Here is a 14,526-nt window from a genome sequence, read left to right on the forward strand (position 1 = left end):
GCGGCGCTATGTGACTCCAGCTTAAATAGAGGCTGGGTCACATGGTGCTCTGGCCAATCACAGCCATGCCAATAGTAGGCATGGCTGTGATGGCCTCTTGGGGCAAGTAGTATGACGCTTGTTGATTGGCTGCTTTGCAGCCTTTCAAAAAGCGCCAAGAAAGCGTCACAAAAGCGCGAAGAAAGCGACGAACACCGAACCCGAACCCGGACTTTTACGAAAATGTCCGGGTTCGGGTCCGTGTCACGGACACCCCAAAATTCGGTACGAACCCGAACTATACAGTTCGAGTTCGCTCATCCCTATTCAAGAGGCATGAATAATGCAGAAAGTAATATTATGAGAACTTTCTGTATATTTACTCCTTTAGATTAATGATGCAGGATGTTGATCCAAAGATTTAGTTGCCATTTCCTCCTATTATGAAGCAATTGGGTATTCGTTTTTTTTCCTTAATCTAGATCATGGATGTTCAAAATGCAGCCCTCCAACTGTTGCAAAACTACCACTCCCAGCATGTCCTAAAAGCTGTAGGCTGTCCAGGCATGCTGGGAGTTTTAGTTTTACAACAGTTGGAGGGCTGCAGGTTGAGCGTCCCTTCTCTAGAGTAGAAAAATAGTTTGAAGTTGATGGACAACCTTCCTGTGTTACCATAACATTCAGTGTTAGGAACATTGTTGGAAAATTTTGTTCAAGTTTATTTGTCAGGCACAAAGCGATACATGGTATGATGTGCAGTTATTTTGTCGAATTCTAGGGAAAGCAAAATTATAAATTTCAATCTTATTCTAAAGATTAGATCATATTTTATATATAAGTTAATGTTAAGTAGAGACATAGCAGAGGTAGTGCAACAGTAATAGAAGTGAATATGCTTTTCGAAATCTAATTGTCGTTTAGTCCATTGCAATTTCTCTCATTGAATCTGATTCACTATATTTCCAGAAGACAAAATAAAAAATGGCCAGCAGGTGGCGCAAATAAACCTATATCTGGGACTAGTCTACACATTTGTCAGCAAAGAAGAAGAAAGGGAAAGGGTCAGCTCACTTGGGCTGTATTCTCAGCATCAGCAACAGCAGCCAGAGTGTCTTGTGTCTGCTGCAGGCAATGGAACTCTTTTCCAAGTGGAAAGCATTCCCACTGCAGCCCAGCGGAGAGGATGCACACAGGCATGCCGGCAGCAGCATCTGCATGCTCTCATTCATTCTGCTGCAGTAAAGGACATGAGAGGAGCCTGCAGATGCTTTGAAGTAGAGTAATTGATTCTTACAAGCTGCTTTTCAGATCACTATGGTATTTTTAATATAGGATTTTATTCCACTGTTTCATGGATTTATTAATTTTTTCCCAAGAGAAGAATTGATGGCAAACAAACAGCCTCTGAATATAATGGCTTGGAAAGAGATTGACTTTCTAGAGGGGATCCTTTATTTCTTGCAAGATCTAGAAGTCACCAAGGGATCTGCTTGTCTCTGTTGAGCGTAATATTGGGTTCCTCTAGTCGCACAGTATTGGGAGATTGAGCTGTGAGTCACAGGGTAGGGATTATTTCAAAAAGTGGAGGAAAAGTGAAACTCAAAAATGGCAAAGGTTGTTGGGGAAACTTCGGTGGAAGACCTTGCTAAGGTTTCTGATGAGGAGCTAATGAAGTGGACTAAGGAGGAACTGATTGTCCGGCTCCGAAGAGCAGAGGCTGACAAGATGAGTGCTATGCTAGATCACAGCAATTTGATCCGGGAGGTGAATAGGAGACTGCAGCTACATCTTGGGGAGATCAGAGGGCTTAAGGTAAGGACTAGAGACCGGTGTTATACTGGTATAGAATTCCTATGTATGTATTGTACACCGCCACCGATCATGTTGGTGCTACTGAGCTCAGTGGACACTGTTACTGTGCATCATTTTGGACACAGATGTTAAAATGAATTTGCCTGGTTTTAGATTCACAGTAAAAGGGCATTGTTGCCCCTTTAAGAATCAGAGGAACAGAGGTTTATTTTAAAGCTTCCCTTATCATTAAGTCCTTAGAAACCTGTGTGAATTCCTTGTTAAAATACTGCTTCAGTCATCTTGTTTCAGTATATTTCATTTCTCCTTAAACCAGCTTTTCATTCTGTAAAGCCTATAAAGAGTTAAAAGGATTTACTTGCAGCCTAAAAATACAGCATCTCGGTGACTCTCACACCTTGCCGCCCAGCCTCATCATTACGTAATGTGTCAAGAAGAGCAGATTGGTACAGTACAGTGTGGAAGGCTTGACTGGGCTTTCTTCTGAAGCCAGAGGATATCTGTGGCTCAATCTGAGAATGGAATTAGAGTTTCTGATGTGAATGGGGTTTGTGATGTTAGGGAATCCTGAGAGAGAACCATAGCCAACAAATAGGATGATAAAAACGCCCAGCGGAAAGTGCAAGGTTCACCCCTCGTCTTCATTTTACAAAATACATCTATTTCCTTGGATGTCAAGCTATCATTGCCAAGCTCGGATGTGGATTTACTGTGTATTGGTTCAATCAGATTAGTTTCCTGGTGGTAACATTAGCCTGGGTTGAGTGGTAGCTTCCTAGCAGCTATTGCAATGATGTAATGAGCCACAGAGTAACCGTTTCAGTGCTACAGAGTCCTCCAGCAGCATCTCATCGGCGTCTGTCTAATATGCTTCAGCTAATGCTGATGGGGTTAACATATGCTAGATTCAGAATTCAGATACTCTGGTAATTTCCATATTCAGTTATGAAAAGCTAGAAACAATCAAATTATTGAAACAATATAATAATAATAATTAGTCAAAAAAACAAAAAAAAAAAAACAGGCATATAGTAATAGATCATCCTTACAACCAATAAAGGCTGGTGGCATCTTCCCTAAAAAAAAAGGCAAGAACATCTAAAAATATTCTCTTGGGTTGTGCCTTGATCTCCTCTGCCCAAAGATATCATCTCCCACCCACGCCTCTTAGGGAGCAGCAGAAATCAAGCAGATTAATAAGGAGAAGAGGAAAATGTAATTTATTTTACAATACTCCCGAGATCATGGATCGCTGCTACCTCAGGATTACGGTCAAGTTCATGTATTGGTTAATGAGCTTTTACATCCTGATTGAACGCCAAATAGGTTTTGACATGGTAGTGGGAGGACATCAATAGCATACGAATTCATTTTTACTCTATGAATCCATTATATAGAAATATAGTTGGAAGTTATAAGTAAATATATATATAACAATGAATGAATTCAGCAAAGTGCTTTCAAACTATCTGGGAATTTCTTTTGGGTATTGAACTATGACTGTAAAGATGTTCTGCCAGTTAGGAACAGCTGGATAGCAGCAGGTTGTCTTCTAATCCTCATCATCAGTTTTAGACCGCATGGCAGAAGGAAATGAGGGACACCAGCTTGTCCACAGTGTTTACAAAGAGGTAGTTCCAATATTTGATGCTGTAGAAGATATATGTTAAGAGGGTGGCACATGCGTGTAGGTCATTTACAAAAGACATAGTTTAGAGCAGTGTTTTTCAACTTTTCTAAGCCAAGTACCCTTTAATAAATTAAATTACATCAACGAATCTCCAGGACTTTTGTCATACACTGTGCTGCGTATTAAAAGTGCAGAATAAGTACAACATGAGTGCCTCCTAGCGACATGACCAACAGTTTGAGAACCTTTGGTTTAGAGCAGGGGTCAGCAAGCTTCGGCGCTCCATCTGTTGTGAAACTACTCCCAGCATGCTCTATTTACTGCTATGGGAGTTCTGAGAACAGCCAAGCAAGTGTGCATGCTGGGAGTCCTAGTTTCACCACACCTGGAGTGTCAAAGGTTGCTGATCCCTGTTTTAGAGCATACTTGGAACAGATAAGTTCAAAGTTATGTTTCAATGCAAAAAAAGTGTTGTGTCATTAAGAAAACCCATTTTCATGAATATCTATTCAGGGATTAATAGATGGGTGAGAAGATTCAGGAACTTCATCTAATAGCCTAGAGCAGATAGTGACTTCAAAATGGATCACTTTCTTTCTTTGGAGGATCTGGCAGACCATGCATTACATGGACAACCCCGTTATTCCATGGACAAAATGTAATGATTCATTTACCCAATATGGACAGTACATAGTAATTAAACACTTGCTGTTGGGTTGTCCTCCACAGATTACAGCTAATTTCTGAGAGTTCCAAAAGCCAGACAACCTGTTATCTGCTTATTTCAGGAAATCCTTGTAATACAAAAGAGATCATAGTCACAGGTCTAACAGTAAGCAAAATGGGAATTACCAGTAACGTAAACCCCATGATAAACTGCAAAAAAGGCAGGAAACACCAGTCACATACTGTATATATGTCAACAGTAATTGATGATTCTCATATAAAAAGTCCTCTTTATTTATGATGAAGGTGTGGACACATACTAGATTATTTATGATTCTTACCACATTTTAACTATTCAACCCCTTATTTAAGCTAGCAGTCGTTGACCCGTTATTGATACTTATCCAAGATTTATCACTTATATAGAACTTTTCAAAATACTGTAATTAGTGTTGATCGGCCCAGTGTTAGTCAGGGGGAGCTATGCTGAAGAAGGGAAAGATAGTGTAGGGAGTGAAAATGTCTTTAATTCATTAGAACAACTTGTCAGAGACCCAAAAGTCCTATTGTTGTGTGTGGCAGCAGCAATATATATTTTTAGCGCAACCTGCGTTAAATTGCTAAAACTTTACAGACCTAAAAGTCCTTTTAAGGACTGTTGTGTGTGACAGCAATATCTATTTTTAGCACATCCTGTGTTAAATAGCGTGCAATAGTTAGGCCGCTGCAGACAGCGACATTATCTGCGCTACATCTCCTGTGTAACGTGTGCGCATCCCAAAAATATCAGTGACATCCAGTGTACTTTTTCCATAGACGGTGTCCGCTGCAGACAGTGACATTATCTGCGCTACATCTCCTGTGTAAAGTGTGCGCATCCCAAAAATATCTGTGACATCCAGTGTACTTTTTCCGTAGACGGTGTCCGCTGCAGACAGTGACATTAGCTGCGCTACATCTCCTGTGTAACGTGTGCACATCCAAAAATATCAGTGACATCCAGTGTACTTTTTCTGTAGACGGTGTCTGCTGCGGACAGTGACATTACCTGGGGTAGATCTTATTTGTAACGTTTCCACATCCAAAATACCTGTGACATTCCCTGTAATTTTAAATTAGCCGCTGCTGATATCAGCAACATTATCTGTGGTATTTATCCTGTGTAACATGTGCATCCCAAAAACATCTGTGACATCCAGTGTACTTCTTCCGTAGAAGGTGTCCGCTGCGGACAGTGACATTACATGGGCTACATCTCCTATGTAACGCAAGCACATCCAGAAAATATCAATGACATCCAGTGTACTTTTTCCGTAGATGGAGTCTGCTGCGGACAGTGACATTACCTGGGGTACATCTCCTGTGTAATGTTTCCACATCCCAAATACCTGTGACATTCCCTGTCATTTTATATTAGCCGCTGCTGACATCAGCAACAGTTAGGCTGCTGCAGATAGCGACATTATCTGCGCTACATCTCCTGTGTAAGGTGTGCGCATCCCAAAAATATATGTGACATCCAGTGTACTTTTTCCATAGACGGTGTCCGCTGCAGACAGTGATATTACCTGGGGTACATCTCCTGTGTAACTTTTCCACATCCAAAATACCTGTGACATTCCCTGTAATTTTATATTAGCTGCTGCTGGCATCAGCGACATTATATGCGGTATATCTCCTGTGTGATGTTTCCACATCCCAAATGCAACATGTTGGCCAGGCTTTGTGAGCAGCAGAGGGCAGTAGTGGAATACCATCTGCAAAATGGTCGTCGCCTTTCCAGTCAGCTTCTGCTCTTCACAATCGAGGAGTGGGCATGGATGTCTGACCTCTGTGAGATTTTAAGAAACTTTGAGGAATCAACACAGATGGTGAGCTGCGATAATGCAATTATCAGCGTCACCATCCCACTTCTGTGTCAACTCAAACGCTCGCTGCTCACAATTAAGGCCGACGCTTTGCATGTGGATAAGTTGGAAATGGGGGAAGACATTACACAGGGTGATAGCCAGACCACCCTCAGTTCATCTTCTCAGCGCAAATTGGATGATGATGATGAGGAGGAGGAGGGGCAGGAGATGTTTGCCTCCACTTCAGAGGGTAGTACCCATGGAAGTTCAATTCCACCTGTTCAGCGTGGATAGGCTGAAGAGGAGGAAGAGGATGAGGAGATTGAGAGTCATCCTCCTGATGACAACAGAAAAAGTCTTGCCTGTTGGGACTCTGGCACACATGGCTGACTTTATGTAAGGCTGCCTTTCCCGTGACCCACGCATTTTACACATTTTGGACAACTCTAATTATTGGTTGTTCACCCTTCTCGACCCCCGCTACAAAGAGAACTTCTCATCTCTCATTCCTGTGGTAGGGCACAGAGGCAGGGCAACACTCTCCAAAGCATGGGCCAATTTCCTGACACCCCGCCAGCACCCTAACCCCCTGATGCAAGGCCTAGTGTCACAAGGAGGGAAATTTTTTGGAAGATGGTGAAGGAGTACATAGCAGACCGTGTCAGCGTCCTCAATGATCCCTCTGTGCCTTACAACAATTGAGTGTTAAAGCTGGACATGTGGCACGAACTGACGCTCTATGCCTTGAAGGTTCTGGCCTGCCCTGCTGCCAGCGTTTTGTCAGAGCGGGTACTTAGTGCTGCAAGGGGCATAATAGCTGATAAGCGCATCCGCCTGTTAACTGAAAATGCTGACTGGTTGACTCTTATAAAAATTAACAAGGCCTGGATTGCCCCTGACTGCTCTCCTCCACCACAGGAAAGCGGCTGAACATAAAGGCACTTTAAATGTGTTTTTTATAATGTACTGAATACACTGTATTCCTATGCACCCCTTCCACCACAAAAAAGGGTATATGGTTCAATCTTCCTTTTCTCGTCCTCCTCCTCTTCCATCATATCAACATGCTTATTAGTCTGCCCTCATATAATGCTGTAGAGGGTCAGCACACCTGCAGGCCCTAGCATATAATGTTTTAGAGGGTCATCTCACCAGCAGGCCCTCAACCATAATGTTTTAGAGGGTCAGCTCACCTGCAGACCCTCGCATATAATGTTTTACAGGGTCAGCTCACCAGCATGCCCTCAACCTGCAATCTTTTAGAGTGTCAGCTCACCTGCAGGCCCTTGCATATAATGTTTTACAGGGTCAGCTCACCAGCAGGCCCTCACCTACAATCTTTTAGAGGGTCAGTTCACCTGCAGGCCCTCGCATATTATGTTTTTGAGGGTCAGCTCAACAGCAGGCCCTCGCCCATAATGTTTTACAGGGTCAGCTCACCAGCAGGCTTTCGCCCATATTTGTTTTCAATGGTTAGCTCAGCAGCAGGCCCTCGCCCGTAATGTTTTAGAGGGTCACCAGCAGGCCCTTGGTCCTAATGTTTTTGAGTGTCACCAGCAAGCCATCAATCATAATTTTTCAAGGGTGTATGATGCTCTCCTTTATGTGTAATAAAGGGTATATTGGAGTGTCGGTTCCTTGTAATTTTTGGAAGCCCTTTCACTTAGTGCATAGGCTTTATGAGTGTAGAAGTCCCACTACCTGAACAATTGTACCACAATGTGAATGAGGCCCTCCATTATGTAATGTACAGGTTGTATCGGAGTGCCTCTTCCTTGTAATTTTTAGCAGCACTTGCACTTTATATACAAGTAAATATACAGGAAAGAATGTTTCCTAATAATTTTTCCTCTAAAATCGATTTTATCTTCGGTTTGGTGCGTATTATTGTCAGTATGCAAAAGTGGCATACTACTCGGACAACATCGTTCCCAGCAGCTACCTGGGAGTCCAAGATGTATCCAGACATCCTCATGCTGTTCCCGAACCATTTTGATGGTGTTTCCATCAATTTCTGACCTTTTCTTATGAACCAGACACCCTCCCCTCTTCAGAGCAGGGTTGCCTGGTTTAATACTTAGGATCTTCCAGTGACTTCCATTGTGCAGCACCTGAACATCCCGAGGTGCTTGACCAGAGCACTCGAACACCCAAGCACTTTGGTGCTCGATCAATACTAACTGTAATACATTTCTGAGTTGAGGATTGAGATCTTGGTGGTGAAAAGTAATGCATGAAAAATCTGCATGTCCAAATATGTTGCTATATATCTAAGTGATTTGCCTATTAGGTTTTTGGTATTCAGTTGAACATTTGCATGGATTTTATTTGGAGCCCTTAAATCTTTGATGGCTAAACTTCAGCACTCCAGCTGTGGTAAAACTACAACTCCCAAGATGCACACTTGCTTGGCTATTCTCAGAACTCCATAGAAATTAAAGGAGCATGCTGGGCGTCGTAGTTTCACCAGGGCTGGAGTGCCAAAGGTTAGCCATCACTGCCGTAAGTGATTTACTGTCGTTACAGAAAAAGCATCCATTGACTTTGTACTGACCAATTGCCAAGAGCTGATCACTTGAGTTCCTACTTGTGAGACTCCCTACAATCAGCAAAAGTTATGAAAAATGTGATTTGGCTGCTTCACTGAATTTCACAAAGAAATTCGCTTTGTGATTAATTACTTCATCACGAAGTGCATTTCTTCGAATGTAGCAGGTGCAACGATGGGGAACGGTGATGGCACCGTCCCCCGTCATGGAACCCCTCAGATGTCGCATTCATCGCTGATCCTGATCATCTGAGATTAACATTGAGTGCTTTCAGTGGTTAATTAGGTAAATTAAATAAAAAAATAATCACCTTATCCATTTGATTGCGTAGAGGCCGCTGCAGCCATCTTGACTAAAGACAGCGGAAAATCTCATGTGGTGATGTGATGACGGGCGAGATTTTGCCCAGGATATTCAATCAAGATAGCCACGGGGGCCTCTTCATGTGCAAATGGATTGGGTAAGTATGCATTTTTTGTTTTTACTACCCATTCAGGAAAAATGTACAAACCGGATTCCCAAAAAGTTGGGACACTATACAAATCGTGAATAAAAACTGAATGCAATGATGTGGAGGTGCCAACTTCTAATATTTTATTCAGAATAGAACATAAATCACGGAACAAAAGTTTAAACTGAGAAAATGTTTTCACCATTGTGTGGCATCTCCCCTTCTTCTTACAACACTCAACAGACATCTGGGGATCGAGGAGACCAGTTTCTCAAGTTTAGAAATAGGAATGCTCTCCCATTCTTGTCTAATACAGGCCTCTAACTGTTCAATCGTCTTGGGCCTTCTTTGTTGCACCTTCCTCTTTATGATGCGCCAAATGTTCTCTATAGGTGAAAGATCTGGACTGCAGACTGGCCATTTCAGTACTCGAATCCTTCTCCTACGCAGCCATGATGTTGTGATTGATTCAGAATGTGGTCTGGCATTATCTTGTTGAAAAATGCAGGGTCTTCCCTGAAAGAGATGACGTCTGGATAGGAGCATATGTTGTTCTAGAACCTGAATATATTTTTCTGCATTGATTGTGCCTTTCCAGACATGCAAGCTGCCCATGCCACACGCACTCATGCAACCCCATACCATCAGAGATGCAGGCTTCTGAACTGAGCGTTGATAACAACTTGGGTTGTCCTTGTCCTCTTTGGTCCGGATGACATGGCGTCCCAGATTTCCAAAAAGAACTTCGAATCGTGACTCGTCTGACCACAGAACAGTCTTCCATTTTGCCACACTGCATTTTAAATGATCCCTGGCCCAGTGAAAACGCCTGAGCTTGTGGATCTTGCTTAGAAATGGCTTCTTCTTTGCACTGTAGAGTTTCAGCTGGCAACGGCGGATGGCACGGTGGATTGTGTTCACTGACAATGGTTTCTGGAAGTATTCCTGAGCCCATTCTGTGATTTCCTTTACAGTAGCATTCCTGTTTGTGGTGCAGTGTCGTTTAGGGGCCGGAGATCACGGGCATCCAGTATGGTTTTACGGCCTTGACCCTTACGCACAGAGATTGTTCCAGATTCTCTGAATCTTCGGATGATGTTATGCACAGTTGATGATGATAGATGCAAAGTCTTTGCAATTTTTCGCTGGGTAACACCTTTCTGATATTGCTCCACTATCTTTCTGCGCAACATTGTGGGAATTGATGATCCTCTACCCATCTTGGCTTCTGAGAGACACTGCCACTCTGAGAAGCTCTTTTTATACCCAATCATGTTGCCAATTGACCTAATTAGTGTTAATTGGTCTTCCAGATCTTCGTTATGCTCAAATTTACTTTTTCCAGCCTCTTATTGCTACTTGTCCTAACTTCTTTGGGACTTGTTGACACCGTGAAAATTTTAATCAACTTATTTTTCCTTTAAAATGATACATTTACTCGGATTAAACGTTTGATCTATCATCTACGTTCTATTACAAATAAAATATTGACATTTGCCATCTCCACATCATTGCATTCAGTTTTTATTCACAATTTGTTTAGTGTCCCAACTTTTTGGGAATCCGGTTTGTTAGTTACTACAAAGAGCAAGGAAATTCAGCTTGTGTTTTTCTGCTGAGTTTTTTAACTGTATAATTAAAAAAAATACTCAAAAGATGCAACATTTTAACAAAAACAACAAAAAATGTAAAAGTGCTATATTTGTAGTTAATTTCATAATTCACTTTGATGTTTACACTAACATCCGGAGACATAAAAAAGTACATAAACGAATAAACACAAAATGGCAAAACCACCAAACCAGACCATGAGGCAACCCCTTTTTTTTTAAAACTTTGGTGGCATACAAAATTTGTATATCACAGTGAATGCTATTTTTGTGACTTTTTGTGCCTTTAACACTTTTAAAAAGTATTGTGAAGAGAGTGGGGTTTAGCGGAAGGTGGCATGTCCACCAGATTTACATCAGAAACTGGTGTAAATTATAGCTCAAATCTACAGTACGTCAGCTCATAGATGATGTGGATTTCAAATTCTGGAGTATGAACTGAAGGTAGATGTTCCAAATGTATTAAGAAGTTTGTTTATGTAATGTCAGACTTAGTATATCTGCTTCTTATGTGAAACCATCCTAAAACTGAAAAGAAATGCCCTTATGCTGTTTGTTCTTTTCCTTATTTTTTGTTCTTCTCACTGAGCTGGTCACACATGCTCAGTTTAAATCTTCAACTGCTACCAGCCATATGTCCTGTTAGAAGCTGTGACATTTAGGCTAGTTCTCCGGCAGGCTTTTCCGCCTGCACCCAGCAGTTTTTTTCTGGCCAATTCCCTGCATTCTATTCCAAAACAGCTTGCCGGAGAACACAGCTGCAGATTTGAAACTAACCTTAAAGGAAGAGAGATGCGACAGAAAGGACAGGCCTCTTGAGCTGCCAGGCTGAAGATACTCTAGCAGATCAATTGGAGCAGTGAATGTGGAGATCTCTTGACCCATGTGAGGTACAGGGCTGGTTCTAGCTTTGTTAAAAAGGTATTGACACATCCCAACTGCTGTTCTGAAGCCCCACTCAGCTCATCAATATTCACTTCGCTGGGCGGCGGCTACAACTCTCCCCAGTCACGATCCTGAGCATGGGCAATTGAATCCTCCTGGCATCGTTCACGTCTAATCTTCTGCGCTTGCGCAAGGCTGTGGTTACATGATTTAATTGCCCATGCGCAGGATCGTGACTGGGGAGAGTTGTAGCCGCCGCCCAGCGAAGTGAATATTGATGAGCTGGGCGGGGCTTCAGAACAGCAGTTGGGAGCGGCTGACTGGGCGCATTTTGAGATGAAACGCCGCCCCTTGGGCAGATTAGTGACGAGACAGGCAGGTTATAAAACTTTATTTTTCTGTATTTATAAGGTGGACAGGGGGATACTTAGATGCTTTTAATAGACTGTATAAGACCTGTAATGTCATATATATAACTAAATATCCTGATTTTGCCTGTCAGTGTCCCTTTAAGTCCCCCACTACCACGATCTGGTCCTGCTTGTAAACATCTGGTTTGACAGGAGTCACATGCGCTGCTGCAGCCAATGACTGGCTGCCACTGTGAGGTGTCCCGCATATGTCATGTGATCCACTGATGTGACACATGGGGGACATATGACCACTCTGACCAGTTATTAGCTGCAGAGATACGAGTAACTCTCATCAAACTAGAAGTTTACAAGCAGGACCACAGTTGGAAGTCTGCAGTGGAGAGATAGATCTGAGTACATGGGGCAGATAGGTCTGGTCAAAAGGTCCTGAAAGGTGAATAACCATTTAGATTATTATGGAGTTAATGGGGCCATCAGTGTCCATACATGTAGCTCCTGGGTGAAAAACTAGTGATTGCTCAGGGTACAGCAGTCTGACCCCTGATAATCGAACATTAGTGGAGTAACCCCATCAACCCCTCATGTTTTACGCCCAATTAACTATTTGAAAGGTAATGCTACAGACGCATACACTATTACGTATTTTTACCTTTGGATTCTGCTTTTTTGTGTAATTGCCACCTCCAGACCCAGAATACAACCCTAACCCTTGATGTCATATTCATATTGTCCACATTGAATGCTCTTTTGACTCTAGGCAGAAATTTAGATTTTGTTAGCCTATTAGATTCGGACCTGTCATCTCTAATATAGTAATTTCTTCCAAAATACACCTGAAATGTCAAACCCTACAATTCTTAGTGTATAAAATACTGTTTTTATAAGTGATAAATGTATAAAGCCAACCTTTAAATCAGTCATCTTGACATTTTGTAGATATCCATAAATCTGGTGAGCTCAAATTGCTGTTAGCGCCATAACTGTAAAGCTTTTTATAATAGTAAAATTATAGAAAATCATCCTTGGAACAGACTGTTCCCTGTAAACTTTCAACTGGCAATTTCAATATATAGTAAAAAAATAAAATAAAAATTTCATTAAACTAAAAAAGGCTATTTTCGGGGCATCGTAAAATAGAAGCTTCTGTTCTATTGCTGTACATCTTGTACCTTTACTGGTAAATTCATTTAGCACTTTAGACTATCAGAAGACATTAATGTGGTTGAATAATTCATAATGATAGTTTGAATAACATTATAGTTCACTCTCGATACAATATTGTGTATGAAAATGCTTTTTTAATGCAGTCAAATTTTAAATAGCACCTCCTGGCACGTGCAAGCAAAAGCAAATGGTCATGATGTCTAAATAGGCAGGTGGATTGGTCCATGCAATCATAGAACATTATTAAACCAATTTACAATGCAATGTAGCTTCCAGGGAAACTGTAATTCTTGCATAGGAAAAAGAGCAAACAATGGTTTATGCCATTGATTGCCATTAGATTGAAAGTGCTTACATAGTATCATTTTTTTTCTAATAGAGTATATGTGCATGTTTTCCTCTCTTTACTGTGCTTTGTGACCTTCCATCTCTCCATGACACGTCTTCTCATGTCACCTAAATAAGAGGCTGCAAATACAAGGAGACACGTTAAATGGCCTGCTTGTTTTGTTTGGTGGATGCTTGTTTAAATTCCTCTCTGGTGCGCTGAAAGCTTTACTGAATAGCACTTAAATAAATCAAGCGTGAAAAGCCTATGGATTGATCATTAATGTGGCAGCAGTGTTCTGCAGCTGAAGAATAAGGCTCTGCTAGGTCTTATGTGGTTGAACGAAGAACCTTACCCTTGATGGAATGGGTTCATGAGATGTATGTAATTCATGAAGCTCACAGTGCCAGTTTTTTTACATACTCCATACAGTGCCCTGTTGCTCATACAACAGATAGGTTAGATTGTTTGGCCAATCATTAAAAAAATGTGAGTGTCAGAATGGTATAACAAAATAAAAAAGGGATACTCATTTTACCGATCCACTGCTGCTCCTTTTGTGAAGCTTATTGAGTTCCCATTGGTCTTTACTTCTTGTTTTCTCTTGATACACAGGAAATTCCCATTCAACCAATGACTGGTTGTGGTGGGTCCTGCTTGCAGCCAATGATTGGCTGGTTGGGCATTTCCTGGCCATTAGGATGGACCAGCAAGCAGAGACCATCAGGGACCCAATAATCATGGGAATGGAAGTAGTGGTGAAACAGGGAGGTGAGTATCCCTTTTATTTCATGTGTTGTGCCCTATAGCCCTTCTTTCTCCATAGCAAAGCATTAAGAGCAGTTAATTTACTCCTTCCACATTCACAGGCTGGTTGTCCTAGATGTGCAGATGCCTGAAGTTAAATGGGTTTTTTCAGGGCTTACTTATTACCCCTGTGATAGGTCATTAATATCAGATTGGTGAGGTCCAACTCCCAGCACCTCCGCTGAGCTGTGTTGTTCTGGTGCCTGGCTCCGTCCACAGTGGTTTGTGAAAATAGCTGATCGGTGGAGTCTGACCACCCCTGATATGATATTGATTCCTTTCCTAAGGACAAACATAAACAAAGGAAGGTCAGTGATGCAGATGTCATTTGCAGGGAGGGGCAGGTGGTGAGCTGAGACCATCACCTCCTGTATCATGGTGTGATCTTATGATAATGAGATTACTACTGATAAGTGACCTC

General features: G+C 41.8%; 1 protein-coding gene across 1 annotated transcript in view; it reads left to right on the top strand.

The window, feature by feature from the left end:
• The first annotated feature begins 1,584 nt into the window (after nucleotides 1-1,584).
• CCDC85A (coiled-coil domain containing 85A) overlaps nucleotides 1,585-14,526 on the top strand; it is a 453,722-nt gene continuing 440,780 nt past the window's right edge. Inside the window, exon 1 of the mRNA XM_044291572.1 lies at nucleotides 1,585-1,791. Within this exon, the coding sequence (XP_044147507.1) occupies nucleotides 1,585-1,791 (207 nt within the window). The remainder of the gene's footprint in view (nucleotides 1,792-14,526) is intronic.

This window comes from Bufo gargarizans, chromosome 4 (assembly GCF_014858855.1).
Source record: "Bufo gargarizans isolate SCDJY-AF-19 chromosome 4, ASM1485885v1, whole genome shotgun sequence".
Taxonomy (NCBI): Eukaryota; Metazoa; Chordata; class Amphibia; order Anura; family Bufonidae; genus Bufo; species Bufo gargarizans.